Below are 23,017 nucleotides of genomic sequence, written 5' to 3' on the forward strand. Positions count from 1 at the left end.
ATATGGATACTTTTATATAAAAGTAAGTTCTTGTTTTTCAGAGAAATGTCCTCTGTAAAGTTTTATTTTCTCCATTTGAAACCCCTCAATTGGCTGCGGTTTAAAACAAATCCAAACAAGCATAATTAAGTTGTATAAGTAGGTTAGAATAGTCAATTATTGAACACAGATGTTTGACTTTGAATAATTATAATCAGAACTGGAAAAATATACCATAGCAAAACATGTTGAGTCCAAACAGCTGCACATATAGTTGTTTTGTGACAACGTTTTTAGTAAAGAAAATCACTTAAACTTGAAGGAATTGAAGCAAAACCTCAAACCGTCAAGTCCTTCATGTTCATTTCAATTAAAATCTGCATGAAATATGGCAGAGAAGAAACATAAATCAGCTTTAGGTGGAAATTCTCACACTTCTAACCTCTGCTTCATCGCAGCAGTTGAATTGGAAGTGGAGTAAAATGAGAAAATGAGGAGGGGAAAAAAGGAAAAGGAAAAAGTGCTGTTGGAGTTACAGTAGAAAGTCAATGGTGCCATAATGTAGGTCACCCAAACAAAGTCTCAGGTTGAATTGCAAACAGCTGTCTTGGCCACTTCCTGCTTGGCATGGTCAAGGAGTGCTGAGCCTGATGGTGGTTCCTGCACCGCCCAGCCACACCGTACGAGTTCAGCAGTAAAATGGCTGACAGTGAAAGAGAGAGAAAGTGAGGTCAACACCAACATGGCTGCCAAAGATGTCATCTGTGTGACCGACAAGACAAGGATTAGCAGATGTTTGCCAGATAGTGTGGAGCACCTCCAAACTAAAAAGCCCTGTAGGAAGTATCCAGAGTTTAGAGAAGAGAAATTCTGCCTTTTTACGGCTTGTTCCTGATTAGCGACATCTCGGAGAACTCTTGACTGACTGTGTCTCTTTGTCTCTGCCAGTTGTGAAGCCATCAGCGTGAGAGCTGTGAGCCATAGTTTCCTAATAATTTCCTAGAAAGCAACTGTGAATTCTTTGCAAAATTTTTAAGAGCAGCTTTAGCAAAGTGTGACCTTGCAAGAAGACGGGAAAGTAGAACAGGTTTACACAAAATTAAAAGTATTATTCCATCAAAGGTTCCATCAACATTTAGGAGAGTTTTCAGGCAGAAATCGTTTATGTTACCAAGTACCTTAAAGGGATACTTGAGAAAAAGTACAACTATCTTACCACAAAATTACTTTGGTAGAAATTGAAGTAAATTTGTTTTATATTACTTAAGTAAATATCATCCATGACTTTGTCCAGAGAGCGGAATCAGTCGCATCAGTAACTGTGCATGAGAGAGGTCCAGTGAGACAAATGGAAACACCAGGTTGACACAGTTTGGAGGAAAGTGTCTGAGCAGATGTGAGGAGGAAAAAAGTCTGGTCAGTCAGGTTAGTGTACGGTGAAACTTCACTAAAGACTGCTTTGCAGACACATTTTCTTTTCAGCCTAATATTAACTTAAGAACGCTTGAAATCAAACAAAGCTTTTCAGTGAAAGTTGATGCAAATCCATAGATAATTTACCACATTATCCACACAGAAACAGAACTTTCTCTGTACGATCTTTTTCTGTTTTGTTCTTTAAAAAACACAACGTCGTAGTACATATGCCAGGCCTGCGTGTGGCGCTGTAACTCTGCTACAGAAGTACACCAAAAATAGAGAAGGAGAAAGAGCAAGAAAGAGGTTGGACTATGATATCAATGATCATGTTGTGTCTTTATTTAATGTCCTTGAATCAATCATCAGATGAGCACAGACGGACACACTCCTTTCACGCGACATACGACTCAAGACAGTCTCTGAATCTCTGCGGTAATATTGACGACGGATGTGAATCTTTGGGTGGCTCACGATTCGATTTGATTCCGATTCTTAGGGTCACGATTCGATTCAAAATCGATTCTCGATTCGATTCAAAATTGATTCTCGATTCGATTCAAAATTGATTCTCGATTCGATTCAAAATTGATTCCCGATTCGATTCTTACGATTCTCGATTAAATGCATAGTGTGTTAAAGGTGAAGTAAGTAGTTTATATTGCCATCTAGAGGAGAGGCTGAAACTTACAACAAAGAACTGCTCCTCTGCTCACCCCCTCCCTTCCCTGAGCGCTACGGTATCCTCAGCCGGTCAAATGTCGTCCTCGTCGTCTTTCTCCGTGTCAGCAGATGAAGTTCGTGAGGCGAGGGAGAGGGCGAGCTACCGCGGCCGTAGCAGACGCGTTTGTACTTACAGGCTCCAGTAGAAACATGGCGTCTTGCTGCTAACAGTGGCTATGCAGTAGCTGCCCGCGACCATGTTATTTTACATGACTTTTTTAAACACTACGAAAATAAAACAAAAACTATTATACAGCGACTAGACAATGCAGGAGCACATAATATGTATAAAAAAAGTGGATTTTGGGTTATATAAACCCATAAATACTACACAGTGTCCCTTTAAGGCAAATTATGCCATCAAAACAATGCAGTTTGTATAAGATAAGATAAGATGTGATAATGTGATCACACAAATTCAAACTTAAGACAAAGGTTAACATTTATTCATTCAAAACAAATAAAAACTTACTTCCTGTACAAAAAACAACTTGCATTAATAAAAGCTTAGGCTAGCTGCCTTTTTCTCCCAGAAGTTACAAAAATAAACTGTACACAAATAACACAAACTGGTGTTTTGTGTGGTTTTTCAAAATAGAAACTTTAAACTTTTTTTTCTAACAAAAATCATTTTTTTCAAGTTTATGAATCGATTAAGAATCGTGGATGATTAGAATCACGATTCTACACTAGAATCGCGATTGTCCTATAAATGTCTTCCACACTTTAAGATCCCCCAAAAAACAACTGTATTTATGAGACACATTTTATAAATGTATAAGTAGTATGAACTATTTTCAACAGTGCAGCTGCTGAAAGACGAGACATTTTAGAAACTGCAACTTTTATACTAAATATTATGGGTCAAATTGACCTCACCATTTAAATTTTTTAATTCGGCATAATCAAGTAAATGAAGACTAATTTCAAGTAAACACTTATTCCATTGCATAATTTCCCTGCTTGTAATAACTACTTTTCCTTGTTTTGATGCACTTGCTGCTAGTTTTGTAGCCTAGCGAAATTTGCAGATTATTTTTCTTAAAACCAATTCCAGGATATTTGTCTTATTTCTAGTCGGGCTGTTTTCGCAGTGTGTTCTGGACTCAGTAATGTACATGAAAACAGTGGGTTTGAGACATTAAAGCATAATTGGAAACACATTCCTAACCAAATAACTTACATGTGTTTTTGTCATTTACCCAAACTGCATGTAATTGTTGTTTACCATGACACGCTATATATGAAAACTTAAAGCGTAGGAGAGCACGAGCACAGAGGGGACAAGGGGGCTGAGAAGGAGAGAGCATACTTGTGGTGAGAGGAGGAGTGGTTTGAAAATGAAGCCACATAAAAAAGATCAGTTTTGCTCTGGTTCAGGACATAATAGCAAGAGGAGACAGAGAGGGCAGAGGAGGGGCTGCTGACAGGAGGAATATTTGGATAAAAATGTGCAGAGGGAAACATTTCCTGAAACTAATTCAGTAATTTCTGTGCTAGTGGCCTTCTCACTTATTTCACCTCAACTCTTCTGTCCCACTTTCTTTTTCACTATTTCTTTTCGAACGTTTTTACAATAAATTTTGATAGGGGAGAGCCGGGGCGTGACACACTCTCACACACACACACATGCAGACGTGAGCTGCTTCGGCCCACAGGGCTCAAGATGTTTCAAGAATACCAGATGCTCAGCTGGAGCTCGCTGCTCTGAAAAATGTGACCGTTTTATCATTTTTTCCCCCTTCACTCATTCCTCAACACACGGCCACAGGCTGCACGTCCAAAACAACCAGTTTCTGTAACTGTAACCAGACGTTTCCATCCATGTCACCAACAAAAAAAATGGAAAGAATCTACTGCTCTGACCTGGTTCTGTCAGGAGAGGAAGACCCTGAACTTCATCACAACCAACCATTTATGTCGTTTCACTTGTATCTCTCTGTTACTTCAAGGAATGGTTCGTTTGACAAACGTCAAACTTGGCAGGCGACTGCGGCACCACTACAGTGTGTGATGAGAAATCTGAGACATTTATCACATGGGTTACCGTGGCAACCGTGACGGCAAATTACACACTTGAATGTCCTTTGTTAAGAGAACATTGTTAAATGATTTTGTTTGTATAAGAAATGCAAGGGAACGGGTGCTGTTTTACTAGTTTATATTCAATTAAAGGTCCAGTATGTAAGAATTAGTCTTATGGTAAGGCTGCAGATTGTGAAAAAAATGATGATGGCGTCACCTAAAGTACATATATATGGCTTTTTATATCTATTTTTATTGGTGATATGGCGATTTTCCACTATGCAGTTCTAGCATAGCTTGGCACAGCTTGACTCTATATGGTTTGAGTACCAGGCACTTCAATTTCCATTACTATAGAACCTCCTCAATATGGGCGGGGCCATAGCTGCACGAAACTGCAGTGATGTGGCTTTATACGCAACACAACCACACAAACTAGCATGAGTTGTTTTTTAGTGTATCTGAATCATTAGAATCAGTTAAAGGCACCATATGTAAGAATGTGGCCAAAAACGGTTACTACACTCAAATTCAAAATACCAAGGTCTTTTAGCTTTTGTGTGAGCTCAGACTTACTGTAACTGGCAACCCATGGTTGCTCTGCAGCTGAGACTCTACTAACTGCAATGATTGATAGACGGCGGTAGGTGGCGCAACATGCCAAAACATGATTTGCAGTCTTCAAAATATTTTTTTAATGCAAATATTTTGGCTGTACTGTTGTTGTTGGTGAGTTCAGTTTGTTATATGAACATTATTCCTGAGTCTCTGTGACATATTAGGAGGATTTTGCGATCAGTTGCTTTAGATTTATTACATAATGCACCTTTAATTAAAAATGACCGACGTGACCAAACTGAAAAACGGCTGAACGGCTTGTGATTCGGCTCCGAACGCTGGTTTAAGGCAGTGCTGTCGCTAAATATGCTCAACATTTTCTTGCTGAATGTTGGAGATTATCGCAAGTTTTCAGGATGTTTAAGTCTTTACTTAACTATAGTGTTAGTGAAAGGATTCTAAGAGAATGTTTTGTAGAAAATAGTTTAATTTCACTTTATCTATTGAAATACAAAAGTAAAAACAGGCAGGGAGGAAAAAAACAAATCTCATTCCATTTTATTGATATCATCATTATAAATATTATTACCATTATCATTGTCATTATCTAAATCAATTCACCTTCGATTTTGACTGAGTAAGAAAACAAACCGAGAGAGAAAAACATTGAGCACCATTTGTATCAAAGTAGATAAATAGCATTGTTTTGTTATTCTGTGCTGACGTCACATTTACCCTCTGATCTGATCTAATTCACCGTCCACTGAATGAAAACTGGGATTCATTTCCATCATTGTCACATTATGCCTCTGTCCAGCAGGACTTTAAATGACAACATACTGAAGCAAAAAAAAAAAAGTATACCTTTACCAGGAGAACAATAATAACAATAATCATATTTATAATAACAACAGTTTCCCGTAACAATTATAATAATTAAAAATTGCACCATATTGTTGGAAAGTGTACTGTGTACTGACCCATACGGACGAGCGGCTCCCTGCTCGTATCTGACGACGACGACGACAACAAAAAGTACAGGAATGTCTCGGAACTGGCACGTTATGAGATAAAACTTTTCAACTTTAAATTCCCCCGTCTGACTGCTTGAACTGAACGATAGGAGTTCTTCCTGAAACTCTGATGATCTGAAGCTGCAGTGACATCTGTGTGCAGACTTTCAGATCAAACCCCTTTTAGCAGCCTTGTGTAAAGTTTGGCTTTTGTAGACAAAATCCCCCAAAAATCTGCAACCATCAATGCTCAGACTTACTCCTTAAAGGTCCAGTGTGTATCGTTTAGGAAGGTTTATTGGCAGATATTTAAGTCTGTTAGGATGAGTGTGTATCTGCTTTAAAATAAACCTAATATGTACTTTTAGCAAGAATATTGCTTTGGCGAGTCATATTTCTACGACAGCCTGAAGGGACTAACTAGCCAATTATCCAAATATTTGGTATCCAGAAGCAACTGCAGTTCCCTGACTCATTTTGGAAAAGGAGGCGTGAGTGTATCTGTTGTCGCAGTTTCTTACACACTAGACCTTTAAAGAATAAGTGTTCAACTACAGCTGAAATGGTCCTCTAAGTGTTAGTTAAAATACTTAAGTACCAAAACAAAATTGATACACATCCACATCAGTACCTTATTTCAGGAGTATAAACATTTGTTTCTCTTGTTTTTGCACGAACACAAAAAGCCTCACATGATACATTCTCAAAGACTTCACACAAGCAATAGTACAGGTGCTAAAATGTGATTTAAATCTGAGGCTAACACAAGCAAACAAGGTTATGAGTAATAGGTTACTTGCTGGTCGTTGCTGTGGATTCGTGGCTGTGCTGAAGAAGTCGGAGGTTTGATACCCAGCCTCCAAATGTTGCCAAAATACAAGATTCAACAATAGATGTAGAAATGACTAAGTCAAAAATAAAAGTACAATGACGTACAGGTGAATTCCACAGCAACAATAAAAAATTGTGTAACAGAGATGATGAAGTTTTGATTTAAAACACATTTGTAAAAGTTTCTGTTGGTTTGAATCAGACAGCAGTTCAGCTGGAGTCGTCCACGTAAAGGAGAGGAAGCAAAGAGGGATGTTTTTCTTGTTTTTTCTTTTAATACCTGGGATGTGAGAGAGGAGAGGCGGGAGGGAAGTCGATGAAGAAGAGTCTTCACACAACAGTACATGTACATAGTTAACATACAAATACACATATTTTCCTGATTTCAGTTCCTAGAGCCCCTTCCCTCTTTCGTGGCACATACAAACCACAGACAACTTAATACATCGTCCATTCTTTTCCTCCAGTTGCTCTCTCTTCTTTCCCCTTCCACGTCCTCCCTCTCTCAGTTTCCGTTGGCCCTCGTCCTCTTCTCCTCCTCTCTTTCTGTCCCTCAGTCTGTCAGTCACCCATCACTCTGTCTACACCTTGTCCAGTAGGGATCTCTGGCAGTAGAGGAGGCGTCGAGGCGTTCCGTACTTCCTGAAGAACAAAAGCACTCCGAGAGTGATGAGCACCAGCACCAGGAGCAGGAGAGGGATCACCACGGCAATGGGCCCAGCCCCGCTCTCCATTTCGTCCACCTCGATGATGATCACCTCCTCTTCCCGACCCTTCTTGGGCTCCTCGCTTTCGCAGCCCATCCAGTCTCTGAGCACAGACTTGGGATACCCCGACTCCACCTTCATGTACTGGTTGTTGAACTTCCAGTACTTGTTGGCTTTGTAGAAATATGTGTAAGCTGCGGACAATTGAAGGAAAAAAAGTTAGTTTTGTTTCATTTAAAACCACTGAACTTCAGTCCAAGAAAGAGCTGCAACCGATTTTGTTTTCTGCTTTTTCCATCCATTTATCAATCTTCCTGTTGTCTAGGACAGGTCAACAGATGGCATCTGAAGCCCAAGATGTCTCAAACTACTGATCATTTAGAAAAATTGTTGCCAGTTAATTTTAATTCCAAAAAACACAAAATATTGTGTGTAGATTGTCCTGTTGAGGTAGAGGTGTAGGGTGAAGTGTAAAAGCTAACTAGTCTTTCAAATGTTTCTTTTTCAGGGGCTCACTTGGTATTTCCGAGATTAACCAAATCCAAATGTTATAAGCTAGCTTTGGTTAGCATGTTGTCTAGCTATGCTAATCACAACAGAGCTGGTCCAATAGAATTCCAAGGCATTGCATATGTTTTCTGACATGTTTAATGTAAGGATAATAGTATGCTTATGGTCCACATTAGCTATATTAAAATAGCTGATAAGGTGGGCTTTGTTGTTGACATTTTGAATTTCTGGCGGTGTAGTGGTCAAAACTCCTTGGCCTTGCAACAAGAAGACTCGGGCTCGCGACATGGTTGGAACTAGGGCCTTTGTGCAAGTTTGCACTGTCCAAAATTTACCGTAGTACCCTGCCTTTCGCCCTATGTCAGATTGGCACGAGCACTCCCCTGCGACCCACATGTGGAGGATAAAGTGGTACAAGATGAATTCATTTCTGGCAAATCATTTTAACCACTACCCCATGAACTCAAATCCAATAGGAAAACAGTGAGGAAAACTCACATCCATCTTCGCTCATGATGGCGGCCTTGATGTTGTCCGGCGCGCCACTCCACATGCTGATGGACTTTGGATAGCCACTGTCCACAGTGCGAATTTGCTCATTGAAACGATAGTACCTGCAAAAAAGACAAGAGGACAGAACTGTTAAAAGACCAACGACACCAGAAATGATTAAAAACAGCTACTACTTCGGATATTTAAATATATGTTATTTATAACGCATGTTTTAATAGACTTAAGCTTTTCTACAATCTGTGCTAGTGTCACATCGAAAATGAGAAACCTATTGTTAAATTATTATTATTATTATCATATCCATGTCTTTCTGGTCATTTTTGAGGGGGTAAACATGTATACAAACTCTGGAAACTTGGCATGGAGGTGTGGTGGAAAAAAGGGGGTGAGGTTGAAGAATTTTTAACTTCTTGGCTCCATGTTTTGTTTGAGATGTTGCGTTATCACGGTGGCCTTCGCATACTGCATTTTCTGTTGCTGAATAAAGGCAAAAATATTTCTCTCGGAAAAAAGAACTATGCTGTCAGATGAGACGGATTAGAGTCTTCAGATCATTTTGGACTTGAATGTCAGCCGAATGAGTGTACGCTTCTTTCAACAAACTCACAGATAAGCATGCGGAGTCCAAACAGGGGGTTGTTTTTGTGAGTGAGCGAAACGGAAAAGATTCAATCTCTGAATCATGAATGGTGCAGGAATGTTTCATATGAAATCTCAGGTCGAGTGGCAATAACAAAAGATATTGACAAAACTACCACGAATCATCTCTTCAGAAAAACAAATAAGGTTAGGTCCATTAAGAAGTAGTTAGTGCAGAATATTATTGGATATTATTCTTCTTGAGTTGATAACTCACTTGTTGCCTCTGAAGAAGTACGTCTGTCCCGTCGGTGTGTAGAACAGAGCAGCATCCAGCTTGTCCTTCGGTAAACCAGTGCCCAGGTCCTTCAGGCTGTAGGGGGAACCCTTTTCCATGCTGGACTCACTGAAAACCCAGTATTTATCACCTGGAGACAAACACATGAAATTAATCCCTGTTGTAGTGATGCGTTCATCCCTAAATCTAGTTTCAGTCTAATCTGACAGGGAGCCTACCCTTGAAGAAGACAAACTTCCCATCGTCCCTCTCATAGGCGGCATTAATGTTTGAAGGCAGGCCCTTCCAGAAGTGACTGATGGTCATGGGGTAACCGGGCAGCACCTTGTTGTTACGCACACGCCAGAACCATTTGTCCTGCAAGACATACGTGAGGTATTATTAGAGCTTTTGAATAAGGCCTAACTATATACCTGATTACTGCCCCTTCTTCTCAGTCAACACATTCTATGGAAGACAGTTTTACATATCTTAGCATCAAGAGTTCAAGTAGAAGAAATTTGAACCTTCTACCCTACCTTGAATACAAACTTTTCTCCTCTCAGGATGGCAATGGTGTCAAAATGTCCCTCACAGATGTCTGGCCCTTGTTCAGGTTTGTCAGGGATGGACGGCTTTGTTGGTCGAGGAGGAGGAGGGGGAGCACCAGACTTGGTTCCTGAGGTGAAGATGTGAGAATAAGGACAGTTATAAATGGTTAATTTGCTGTAAACATGGCTAAGCCTTTTTTTTGCAGTACTTTTCCGTACCCTTAAAACTACAAGTGCAACTTCCGTGTCGCTGTTGTATATAATTTTATGTATAGCCCCTTTAATTTGACTCATTCGAAGATAATTTGTGCATAATTCTTTCAGGAGAGCAACACACCATAAACTGTTTGGATGCCTCTGCGGTCGTCGTCGGGGAGCTGGAAGTTTTCAGTGTCAAACCATTGGTAGAAGGGAGCCATGATGGCAGAGGGGTTGTTTGAGTGTTCCAGACCCAGAGCATGACCCAACTCATGGACGGCGACCAGGAAAACATCATTACCTTTAAACAGAGAGAGAGAAAGAAGGAGACAGTGAAAATGTAGTCTGTTTGAGTTTAGAGCAAGACCTGTCCTTTCGCCATGAACTCATCATCTTCTTACCTCCCTCGTCAACAGTCCCGGTGGTCCACGGCTCGGCGAGGTCAAAGTGCGTATCCCCCCCAATGCCGTGTCCGGGGAAATAGGCGTGAGCCAGGAAGCCCCCCTCGCCGTCAAACGGTGTGCTGTCTCCGTGGAAACCATCGGCAAAGGAGAGCATGATGTCCGCGAACTTGTCAACCTTGCCTTTGATTTGGCTGTATGGGATCTCTCTGAAGGTGAGCGGGATGGCGCTCTCCCACACACTGAAGGCCTTTCGAATGGCTTCGTACGTGGCTCGCTCGCCGATCTTTGGGGTGTAGTTCTGTATGCTGTGGTAAAGAATGAAGACACAGAGAGTTGAGCCTCTTTCACACTCAAATTGGCAGGTACAGTAAAAGTATTTTAAAAAGTAAGGAGTTAGGATTGAGCCATGGTGGCTCAGTAGTCGGGTGAGTTGTCTTTCAAATGGAAGGTTGTGGGTCAAATCTCTCTGCTAGTCTATATGTGCCCTTGAGCAAGACACTTAACCCCATGTTGAAGCGTGTGAATGGTAAAACTATAGTTTTATTATTTCTTATTTCTTACTGATATAGCTCATCTGAAAATATAAGATTAGCTCCACCAGTGAGAGTGGGGTGTTAGGGATGGTGGAAGTTTATTCCAAATGATACCCCAAAGCAAAGTGAAACAGGAAGTAGCCAGTGCAGGTATTCAGAGAGACTATTCTTACCTGTAGGTCACCTCGGACTTGTCCCACTTTAGACCCTGCACGGCGTATCTCTTCCTCCGCAGGTTCGTTTTCAGCTGCGGGCCAAATTTGTCAGGGACGCCGCACCGTGGCCGGCTCATCGCCCTAGCAACGACAAAAACAACATTTTTGACATCTTTTGAAGGAGACATTCTTTTGTGAACGTTAACCTTGCGTCATACTCCACAAGTAACCTCCAGACATTTCAATCTGTGACATTTAATATTAACAGGCAACGATATCAAACAATGCATTTACTGTGTGTGTCAATCAGGACTCACTCTAATGTGTTGGAATCTATGGAGCCGGTGACCGTCAAACCATAGAGCCTCTGCATGGCTGTGATCGCTGTTTCGATGGTCTTTGGTGAGCGGATGGCCTGAGCTCTGACATCGCCAGGAGGAAGGTAGCCATATTTCTGCAGCCAAGCCTGAGAGAGAAGAAGAAGAAGGTGTGTGTTTTATTTATGGGATCAGTGAATCATTTTGAAATGATTCACTAAAACTGCACCAAGCTTAGCACAGTTCCCTCTATCACTATTGAAGTTCATCCACACAACAAAAAACACACCGATTAGACCTCGTTTATGCCTAATTTAACTCTGTTGACCATTAGTTTTTGAAACAAAGCACATCACTGCCTGTGATTGTTTTCATGTGAAAAAGCAAAAGTTTTGCCATATGACTTAATGTTTCCATAAAGAGAAACAAAGAATTGTAGGTAAAAGCACATTTTAAAAGATTGGCTGCTAGAAATGACTAAGCTTTAAATGTATACCAGGTAATGATGACGTGTGTAATAGCACTTACTTAGGCCACTTCCTTTTGTTTTACTTACACATTTTTGGCTCAGATTGGTCTGAGAAGTGACACATGCCAGAAACAACAGGGAAACCATTGGAAAACATCTTAGTCAACAACAAAAAACCCCGGGGATTGGCCACTTGTATGAACCTGTGGGTGTTTGGCTTCTTCCAGTGAAGTGTCAGTGCTTGTTAGGACCTGCTTCTCTCTGCTCAGATGTGAAGCACACATTGACATCGAAGGGGGGACGGAGGGTGTGTGTGCATGTACGTGTCAGTTTGTGTGTCTTTTCTGGTGACATTACCCCCCCCGATCCCCAAAATCTTAATACAAGCCGTCACCAAATCGTACGGCGAAATTGTAACAGCCAAAGACTTTGTTGTGGGGTCATAAGAAGAAACAGGGAGATGAAAGAGCCAAATAAAACACACTAACCGAATACACTGATGTCATATTAGTCACACTGACCCTGTGCTTTGTCTAGACTTTTGCAGCCAAAGACAACCAGTGGTCACAACGCTGGAAAAATTAACATTGTCAGCACCATTTGGGCTCCTCAAAAGCTTGACTTTAAGATCCTACTGCCACTGTCTCCATGTGTCCTCCTCCTCCTGTCTCTGTCTGCCATGTCAACCAAAAACCACCACTATTTATCTTCACACATGAAAGAACAACCTATTCTTTCCACTGCCTGCTGCTGCTGGTGGTCCAAGACTGGATGAGACACTACCATGCTCATGTTTGCTTTTCATTTCTATTTTAATCCACAAGGGGGGGTTAGTTAAGCAAAATGAATATTGCTCTAAGCTCATAAATGTAACATTTTATACCTTATATTTTACAAAAACCCTCGTTGTAAAATTGCCGCACATTGTCTTGTATGTTCCTTTAAGTTTTAGGTGTAATTAGAGCCATGCCAATTAAAAACCTGCATGCACTTACTACATTTGACCCAAGAATAAATCCACCTCAAAAATCAATTTAAACCTGGGATTAAAGTGGCTTTTTAACCAGTGGGAATGTCTAAATATAGTTAATTTTTATTTATAGCACTGGTAATGAAACATAGTACTGTAATACAGAGCTGTTCGTGATTTATATTCACCTGGAGATTGTTTTAATTTGCCCAAAAAGTGGTCCATAACCCAAAGATACATTTTTTTTAGTAGGATTTAAGATCAAGAAAGCTGTCAATCTGCACATTAAGAAGCAGCTGCTGTGCTTTAATGCGTCTTTAAGCTTCCACTGTGTAAGAATGACATGTTTTTCACAGTCTGAGTGAACACACTAAAAAGGCAATAAACACCATTCCTACTCAGTGGCAAGTGAATGATTTAAAATAATTGAGCATTGTCCAAAGTAAGGTTGCTGAAACATTCATGGCTAACGGCTATGCTAACGGCGAGTAGATGATTTACGCTGGAAATAGTGCAGGATTTAACATCGCAAGAAATCAGTGCATTCACTCAGGGTTACCTCTCATGCTAATTGGTCGATAAACAGCCGCGTGTAATTGAAAAAACCCACATTCCCACTGGTCAAAAAATCCATTTAGATGCGGGACTAAATGGGTTTTTTGACCATTTGTAATTGGGTATTAGTGCCATCTAATGGTGAGACTGCAGATTGCAACAAACAGAGGACTCTTCATTGTCTTTATTAAATAATGAGTATTATAAATAATAAAGATGAATCTTGTTACACAAATTTTGTGTAATCAGCTTCCTCTTAAATACACAAAAACACATGGTTTGTCCATTCAAGCTGCTGTCTGTAATAACACAGCAGCACAAGATGGCGGCCTCCATAAAGCAAGACACTTGCCTAAAGTAAACTGTATATAAAAGACAACAAATCTGCTTGTATAGTGATTATACACTTTTATAAACATACTTATAGGTAGCATATTCAATTTCTGTCAATATACGCCACTAAAAGGACCTTTATGTGTCTGTTTACAATTACGTGTCAATCACATCCCCCATTTTTTTGTTTTGTATCATGTAATCCTCACATATCTCTGTTGTTCTGCAGGGGGGAGGGATGGAAATGGAGCTGCTGTGCACGGCTACCTGTGCACACACAGCCACTGTTTAGTCCCACAGTGGGCAGCAGAGAGGCCAGAGAACAAGGGTCACTTATGAGAAGCTGCAGTGAGGCAACACATCCCCCAGTCCTTCTCTGCACCCCTGTACCCCCCCCACCCTCCCACTCAGACTTTGGTCAAGATGTCTCTGCATTATTTAAGCATGCAGTTGATCTAATTTATCTCCTGACTCTCTCTGAGTCAATCTGCCCGTTAACGCCACAGTTTCTCCCCGTGCCTCTGCTGCTGAGTGCTGCTAGTGTGTCCTGTGGCTCCAGTGTGGTGACGCGTCTGCTTCTATAAAAACACTGCCATGAAAAGTCTCCCCCACACTGTGAAGACCTGCATTTCTCTCCTGGAGTACTAAAAAGTACTCCACACACCACCACCACCACCTCCGGCTGAGACGCCAGGTATCCCAGCATACACCCCTCCTCCCTGGAACTCCCAGCAGCCACCGTCAAAGCCTCTATTTATTGAGACTTGAGTACATGGCCGGTATTGTTGGCGTCAGAGAAGCTATAGGTAGCACAGCCATGTGTGGTCAAAGGGTCTGACTGCTGGTTTGGTAAACACACCCCTCAGTCAGTGTGTGTGTGTGTGTGTGTGTGTGTGTGTCTCAATGACATGAGGTCTGAATGTATAAAGCACAGACAGTGAAACACAACCAGCATGATGTAAACGTGACTGTGGAGCTGTGTGATGCACACATGGATTGTGTGACCCTGCGGTGACCTGACTGCTATATTTCATTTCCACTTACTCTATTATTAGACAAAGAAAATATATAATATATAAATAAAGTACCTAAAAGGGATACTTAAGTATTCTACCAGAAACTTTTACTTTGACTTTTACAATATTACTTGAGTCTTACTTTACAAGTATATGACGTGTAGGGATATATATCAGTATACTTGCTGTACTTAAGTATCAAAGGTCATTTTCCTGATATAAAATGTATTTAAATTTTAGGAGTAAAGGTAAAAGTCAGTAAAAGTAAGAGTTAGAATTGAGCGAGAGTAGCTCATTGTCGTCATTCAACTGGAGGGTTGTGGGTTCGACTCCAAGCTCCACGAGTCTATATGTGTTCTTGGGCAAAACAGAGAAAAGCACTGTATAAATACAAACCACTGCCAACTCTTCTTCTTCTGATTTTATTTGGTAGTAACGAGTAACAAAGACAGTTGGAGGAAATGTAAGAGTAAAGTACACAATTTATTTAGGAAACGGAGTGGAGTAAAAGTAAAAGTTGCTAAAAATATAAATAAAGTAAAGTACAGATACGTGAATTCGTACAGTAACAAAGTATTTGCACTTTGTTACATTACAACACAACACAAGTCTTAAATCCTGGTGAACTTAATATCTTTGGGCATTTTGGAACATTAATTGGTTGTTTTATGAATCAATGACGCAAGAAAACGATCTACAGATTACGACACGCAGCTCTAAATAATAAACTTGTGTATCGTTACCAGTGGGGCTAGGTAATAATGTATAATTATTTTTCCCGGATAAGTAAGGTTCAATACATATCAATGTAATGTCAGTGCACTGTGCAAATAGACTTTGAGACACTCAATTAAATGTTCTATAAGTGTACGACAAAGACTCAGAATGAAGCTCAACATGCTAACAATTAGCCGCCGACTAACAAACAAGCTAGTGGTTATTGTTTTCTGTCCATAAAATTATATTTTATAATGACAATTATTGATATTAACTAATTAGAAACTTATTTTTCATGATCATGTTTACGACAATACAGCCCAGCCCTATTTATTGGTGCTATAAATTAGAATTGCATGTGGAAAATCGCAAATTTATCACATGAGTTGATGGAAGTCAGGGCAGCAACTTCACTGTGAAATTCTTACCGAAAACATGCAACACGTACAGTTTTTCTCTGCTAAAGGAAGGAAGCAGTTCCTGAAAACGCAACACATAAGCACAAAACAACAAAACAACAAATACAGTTTCTACAACTATGTTTTGACACAGATAAGGCCTCATTGTCTGGCAGACTTAATGCCCCCTAATTATGTCAGGTTCTGTAGTGCCTTTTGTGTTACACATTTCTGAACAAATGTTCATCAGATGCTCAGGAACAAACACCACAAACATGTCGAAACAGTGATACACGAGTTTTGTGGGCTCCTGGTGTTTTGTGGTGTCAGAGCAGCTGCTAACTTATGCAATCCTGTCTTTAAAAAAAAGATAAGCAACATGTATGTAATGTCTGAATGTTTGTCCCGCATCACGGGACACATCTGTTATTGTCGCACACTCGTTCATGTGAGAATGTGATATGTGCTATATGAAAAAAAGCCGACCACAACTTCCTACAAGACTTCTTAACAAAATGAAAAACAAAAAAATCCCCTGAACGTTTATAGATTTGTGGTTCAAAGAAATACAATGACGACATGTTTATGGGAAGAGAAACCGTGACTAAAATGACTATGTTGAGCAACAAACTCAACATGAAACTAAAGATAATGACGTGATATTGTGTTGAGAGCTGGCTTTAGGTTTGTGAATTCATTTTGCAGATCAGTATTGTGTCTGTGACAAAATGAAGCTTTGAAAATGATTTCATTTCTCATCTTTAAAGTGTCACCGGATCCGAGGAAAGAAAAAGAGCAGACAAGAAGGTGAAGGACAGCAGGAGATGATCTAAGGAGCAGAGCTGCACCACAAGACGGGGGAGGTAAAGACATTAGAAGGATACAAGAGCGGTAAATGAAAAGCAGGAGCAGGAGAGAAAGAGTTCGGCTGAATTTAAATTTGAGCCACTGAGTCAGATGTTCCTCTTGCTCTGTGCCAACGGAAAAAGCAGAGAATTCTGCTCATGAGGGGTTGAATCTCACATCGCCTTCATTATTTTGTCTCCTCTGACCCAGTTAGCACTCACACCATCGCCATGTGTGATACAGTTCTCCTGATTTAACATTTCTACTGGGTCAAACTGATCACATCATACCAGAGGGTTTTATTGTGCTTGAATAAAAAAGCTTATTATACTGATGCCTGCCAACTTCACACTAATAAACACCTTTACAAACATCTGGCATCGAACAGGACAGTAGCACTTTATAGATTACACAATTATCTTACTTTTACAAGACTTTTTAGTCCAACACACTAAAATGCAGAGGGTTCTTTGCAGACTAATGTTTGATATGATGCAGAATAAACTGTACACAAGGTATTCTCCTTTACTCACACTATATTCATATATATTTTACATGATTTATTTCTGATTATTAATTGTTCAAAAGTACACTTAAGGTTGTAAAAACTAACTAATTTGGCTGTTTAAGTCCTGTTTTGTAAGGATCCATTTCACATTAACATTTACATACATGTTAATTTGCCTTTAGCTGAGTTTATATTCTTGGTGTTGCTGAACACTTCTCTTTTTCCAGGTAATGGCAAACTTTGGGGTCTTTATCGAAAGTGAGTGTAGCATAATAATAAATAAATAGACTACAAGATGCTGTTGAAAGTTCCTGAAAACCAAATAAGTCAATTTGTCAACTCTTAAAATAGTGTAATGAAAATGATCATGTAAGAAAATGATCATACATTAAGCTGTAAGTGAGTGTAAAACCTCAATTCTTCAGTAGGAAGTAGGAATGAACAATAAAAAGTGTGATATTCTCCTTCGATTTCTTGTATACTTGGATACTTTTGATAAAATAGAAAGTACAAGCACTCAATTAAATGTACAACCAGGAAATATAGTCATATCCAACCAGCTGAGACAAACACCAGAGACTCTCTTTCATGTCCTCCAGACCTGAATGGACCGTTTTCTCAGCTGAAGATAAAAGATAAGATGCTTTTTTTTCTCCCCTGCAGTCCATCAGTTTCCCATTAAGGCTGATCCAAGAGTATTTCTGACATTTCTTAAGTGACAGCCGCAGCAGATCTTCAACAAGTCTCTCCTTTGATGCTACATCGACAGAGACTCCAGTGTAGATAAAGACAATTGGACCCAGATGTGTTTTGGCCACATCTGTATGCCTCAGCGATGCGATCACGAGACATGCGTGTCCACATGGCAATGATTTAAAAAAAAAGTAAATTCTTTTTTGCCAGATATGGAGAGATTTCGCTTAAGTTTAAAAACCATGTTGTTTTCTTTGCTGCCCACTTCCTTTGCTCACAAGGTGCAGATTTGCATTTTTATTTAAGCAAAGAAAAAAAGGTCAGACAAGGCAAAAAAAGAAGGGAGGAGAATGAAAACAGATGCCAGAGGCAAAGGGACCCGACTTCACCAGAAGAGGTTTTCAGTTTTCAGAGAATAGCTGAGGTCTTACTTCTCAATTTGCAGAGCTTCTCTTTTCACTCAGTGTGGATTAAGTGGGTTTAGTTTGTCAAAGTGAAGTCAGACAGGGATGGTTTCAGATGTTAAGAAACACAAGATGAACCGCAGAAGTTCAATGTCTGCATCTCAGTCCTGGCTGCTTGCTCAATCCACCCAAACCCCCATTAAAAGTGAGCACCATTAAACATTTATATCACTCATACTGCAGCTTGTCTCTGGTGTCTGTGCTGCTCCCGACTCTCTCTCCGCACACAGACACAGTCTATCTTTTGATCACAGGGTTCAACGTGCAGCTCGCAGGTGATGTCATCCTCAACCCGATCATTAACGCTGATCCATCAGCATCACAGCGCCCCGAGATAAAACCACCTGCATCAGGAGACGACATGACCCGCGCTGAGGGTTGTTATCATCCCGGCACTGAGGTGACATCAGTGACAGCAGCAGTGTTGTTCAGAGTCGTTAGCTGCAGTAAACAGTTGTGTTGTCTCACTTTGTTTACAGACACTCATCAGAGTGTTGGTGTGTTCGCCACAGGAGGGCAGCGGCCGGAGGAATCTACTAAACTGTCAGACTCTGACTTATCCACCATGTCTGGCCTGACTCACATGCCAGCGGCTTGTGGTCAGTGACTAAGGTCCTCCTTTGCACATCCTGTGCTCTCTTTAAACTACAGCGTAGACTCTCATATTTACACATTTACAGCTAATGGACCTTTTTTGTGCTGAGTGAACCAATTTCATGTGACAGCTGGCTGTGAGTCTTGCATCCTGTCCTTCACACAGAAACACCATAGACCACACATGATGATGTAGTCTTCCGGTTGCAAAATACAAAAAAACCCACTTCAACATTTGCGACTGCAACCAGTGTTGTATCATATACATTTTTGGAACTCAAAGTTGACTAACGTCACAATATCAAATGTGAATCACCCTGGTGCCCACTCATATTTTTCTCTAGAGTGGAACATCATTTACAAATGATGTCACAAAATGTTTACTGACATTTTCAAGCAAGTGGAACATAGGTTAAAGGTGCCATATGTAAGAATGTGGCCAAAAACGGTTACTACATTCAAATTCAAAATACCGAGGTCTTTTAGGTTTCGTTTTCTGACGTGACTGGCAACCCGTGGTTGCTCGTTAGCTGAGACTCTACTGACTGCAATGATTGGTAGACGGCGGTAGGTGGCGCCACATGCCAAAACATGATTTCAAAACATAAACATGATTTGCAGTCTGAAAATATTTTGTCTGTACTGTTGTTGTTGGTGAGTTCAGTTTGTTATATGAACATTATTCCTGAGTCTCTGTGACATATTAGGAGGATTTTATGGCCAGTTGCTTTAGATTTATTACATAATGCACCTTTAATTTTCCCATATTCTCCCACTCAAACAGTTCTTTTTGCAACCAGTGGAGTCGCCCCCCCCCCCCAGTGGATATTCAATAAATAGTTACTTCCTGCTTTGATTCACCTTTCAAACCGGAAGGCTACATCCACTGTTCAACTTTTTGTTAGGTTAGCATAAATATCCAATTAGCCAAACCCGTGGCAGTAACTTAATGCATTTAGACACAAAACAGAGCATCACAATGAGGAAGAACAATGGCTGAACAGTGATTTAAGTGACTTTGAACATGGTTGTTGGTTTGAGTCGATCAGAAACCCTGGGTGTAAAAAAGCCTAAAGGTCAGAAGAGAATGGTCAGGTTTCGAGATGATTAGGCAACAAATAACCATTTGTTACAGTCAAGATATGAATAAGGCCGTCTCTGAACTAACAGCATGTTAAACCTTGAAACGGCAGCAGAAGACCACACCAGACACTTTATCAGATATACCTAAAGAAGTGGCTGATGAATGTCTTTGACTACTGGCTGTTTGTTGGTGTTTTTCACAAGGTGAACTGAAACATTCTTATTCAAGGACTATCTTTAAAGCAGTAAATCTAAAATAGGTCAAGACTGGAGGCGCCCAGGATTCTTGAACCCAGTCATTTACCGCATCTCTGCACGAGACCTGATGACAAAACAAGTTGTTTTGATGAGGGTTAAATTGCACATTAGGCATTTTTTTACACCGTCTGGGCCTTAAGTGTCCCACATGGAGTCGAAAGCCTCGTGTCCAGCTTGTTGTGAAACGCAGACCGACTTCCTGGCCTGCTGTGTTGTGCAGGCGGATGAAAACCATTAACCCCCTCCCCCATATCACCAACCCCACCAAGCCCACTGCCCCTTCTTTCTCAGAACAAAGCAGCACAGCTGAGGTTTTTCCAGTCTGTACACTAACCTAACCCCACATGGCTGCATCTCCTCTCTGCCTACTACTCCTCCTTCAGAGGCTTCAAAAGTTTGTCATGGCACTTTAATTTCCCCACTATGGTGTCTTTTATCTGCTTTTACTTCATGAAAACACTTGTGCGAAGAGAAAAACAAAGTTTGAGAGTGTTTGAGAGAATAACTATCAAAAGTTGCTCCAGTGGAGAAGATTGATTAAACATAAAAAAGACCCTGAAGTTTTCCTTGTGACACAATATAGCTTAAAATAAATATGAATGCTGTTAAACTTTAAATGTATTGACCTAAAAAAAATGACTTTAGATTGAAAATACCAGTTTCTTATGGATTATTTTGGCCAACTGTGATGGAGAAAATTGATACACACACTGCTAACACATGATAATATGGTATATATATATATATATATATACTTAATCCATGTTTAAGTTCAAATAAAGCATGTTTGCAGGCCACTTACCTCAGCTTGTAACACATCTGCAGAGGAGAAGCCAGAGAAGCAGAGAACACAGGCCACAGTGAGGAGCTGGGGCAGCATTCTCATGATCTGCAAACTACCGCCCCACCAAAACAACGCTACAGCTCACAAAAGTAAGTGTGGACAAGTGTCCGGCCGTCTTGGATGTTCGTTTAAGAAAAGATCAAAACAAGTCTCGATCGACGTAACTCACTCCGTTATGGTTTTAAAACGTGGCAGGAGAAGGGGAAAAAAGGAAGCTGCGTCCTGCCTTTCCGCGTGCGCAAAAGTAAAATCACTCAGCAACATAAAAAGCAGCACAAAGTCATCAGGTGGTGGTGAGCAGCGATCGGCTAAGGATTCATGACTGTTTGACTGATGTTTGCCTCCGCGAAGAGTGTGTGGACGTGGAGAGAGGGAGAGAGAGAGAGAGAGGGAGATGGATTTTCCTCTGGGTCCTCCTCCAGATGTGCAGACGTCATTTCATGGCTGCATGATGTTCATCCATTCAGATGTCACAGTAAAATTCAATGAATAATAATAAAAACAAAACAAAACACACATTTATGTGATCGTTCAATGTTTTACTTGAGTGGAGCAGTAAAATGTAAACTTTAAAGCTGACCCAGTGTGTAAGAATTAGTGACACACAGTGGTGAGATTGGAGATTGCAACGGATGGATGTCAGTGAAATACAGTGACCTTCAAATAATCGAAAAGGATGTGATTATTTTGTCGCACTTTTCCCTCTACATCACATGTGTCAAACTCAAGGCCCGGGGACCAGATGTGGCCCGCCACATCATTGTATGTGGCCCGCGAGTGATTAATTGGTCAGTGTTAAAATAGGTCTATGCTGCTTTAAGGCGTGCGTTGACCATAAACTACATTTCCCACAATGCATGGCGATTGCGTTACCCGCAAAGTGACGGCACCGCCACTATATCGCAGTGTATCATTGTATATGCATCATGCGACAAGTGAAATAAGTAATAAACACAGAAAGTTATTTATCAATAATATTGATAAATAACTTTCTGTTACGGAGTAGTTACCTCTATTTTACATTATATTTAATGACATTTAGTTATATTTATTCTGTATGACAATCACATCTGGCCCATTGAGGGGGGACCATTATGCTGATGTGGCCCTCTGTGAAAATGAGTTTGACACCCCTGCTCTACATGGTACCGGCACTGCTCGAATCTACACGGTTCGGTTGGTTTCCCATTACTATAGACTCCTTGGCAGTCTACGTCACGCGCACGTCTTTCATTTGCAAGCCATCAGGAGGAGCGACTGGAACGAGCAAATGACACAAGAAGCAAGAATTTGCAGTGCTCACTCCATATGAGTTAACGTTACGTTCATTTTTGGCCTCAGGTAACAAGCTAACATGAATTAAGTAATTATTGCTATGCATAACGATGGTAAAAAGCAACGTTTGAGAGCAACAGCGTAATTAAACTCAAGTTTTAGTCAAACTGTCGTAGCTTAGAAGCTAATGTACTCTGGTTGTTTTGCTAGTTGTGTGGAACTTTCCAGCAGGTATGGAGCATGTATTGCTAATCTTTTCCTGTTTTTCATCTGTAACTGATCATAAGAACCTGTATGTTTTGTCGGTTTACAACCTGTTAATTAGTGTATTAAGTTGTGTGGAGAATAAAACTTTTTAAAGACACTCGAGTTGTCCGCCTTACTTGTTCTGGTCGCCCTGCGCGCGCATCCGCACTGTTTGTAAACAACCAAGAGCCCTATATAGTTCCTCCTCAAAGTGGGCGGGGTCATCGCAGCACGGCTGCATGAAACTGCCGTAACTGATTTTAGTTTTATACGTGACGCACCCAAACTAGCGACTGGTACCTTTTGCAAAGCAGTGGTTTTCAAAGTGCGGAATCATTAGAATCAGTTAATTAAAAAAAGATTAGTTCAGTATTTTGTTCCTGCATGACACATGAGCACAGTCTGACACAGTCACTGAACTGAAACCAAACATTTCAATCCTTTCTGTCAGTTTGATTA

General features: G+C 40.5%; 1 protein-coding gene across 1 annotated transcript; it reads right to left on the reverse strand.

Moving 5' to 3' along the window:
- Nucleotides 1-5,233: 5,233 nt before the first annotated feature.
- Nucleotides 5,234-21,073, reverse strand: mmp14a (matrix metallopeptidase 14a (membrane-inserted); the record flags this gene model as incomplete). Its single annotated transcript, XM_083902860.1, has 10 exons — nucleotides 5,234-7,446; nucleotides 8,261-8,376; nucleotides 9,132-9,282; nucleotides 9,371-9,509; nucleotides 9,671-9,810; nucleotides 10,020-10,181; nucleotides 10,282-10,589; nucleotides 10,991-11,113; nucleotides 11,290-11,438; nucleotides 20,996-21,073. The coding sequence occupies 10 exons, from the start codon at nucleotides 21,071-21,073 to the stop codon at nucleotides 7,127-7,129; spliced, it is 1,686 nt and encodes a 561-aa protein (XP_083758986.1). The 3' UTR covers nucleotides 5,234-7,126.
- Between the last annotated feature and the right edge of the window lie 1,944 nt (nucleotides 21,074-23,017).

This window comes from Microchirus variegatus (assembly GCF_963457635.1).
Source record: "Microchirus variegatus genome assembly, chromosome: 2".
NCBI lineage: Eukaryota > Metazoa > Chordata > Actinopteri > Pleuronectiformes > Soleidae > Microchirus > Microchirus variegatus.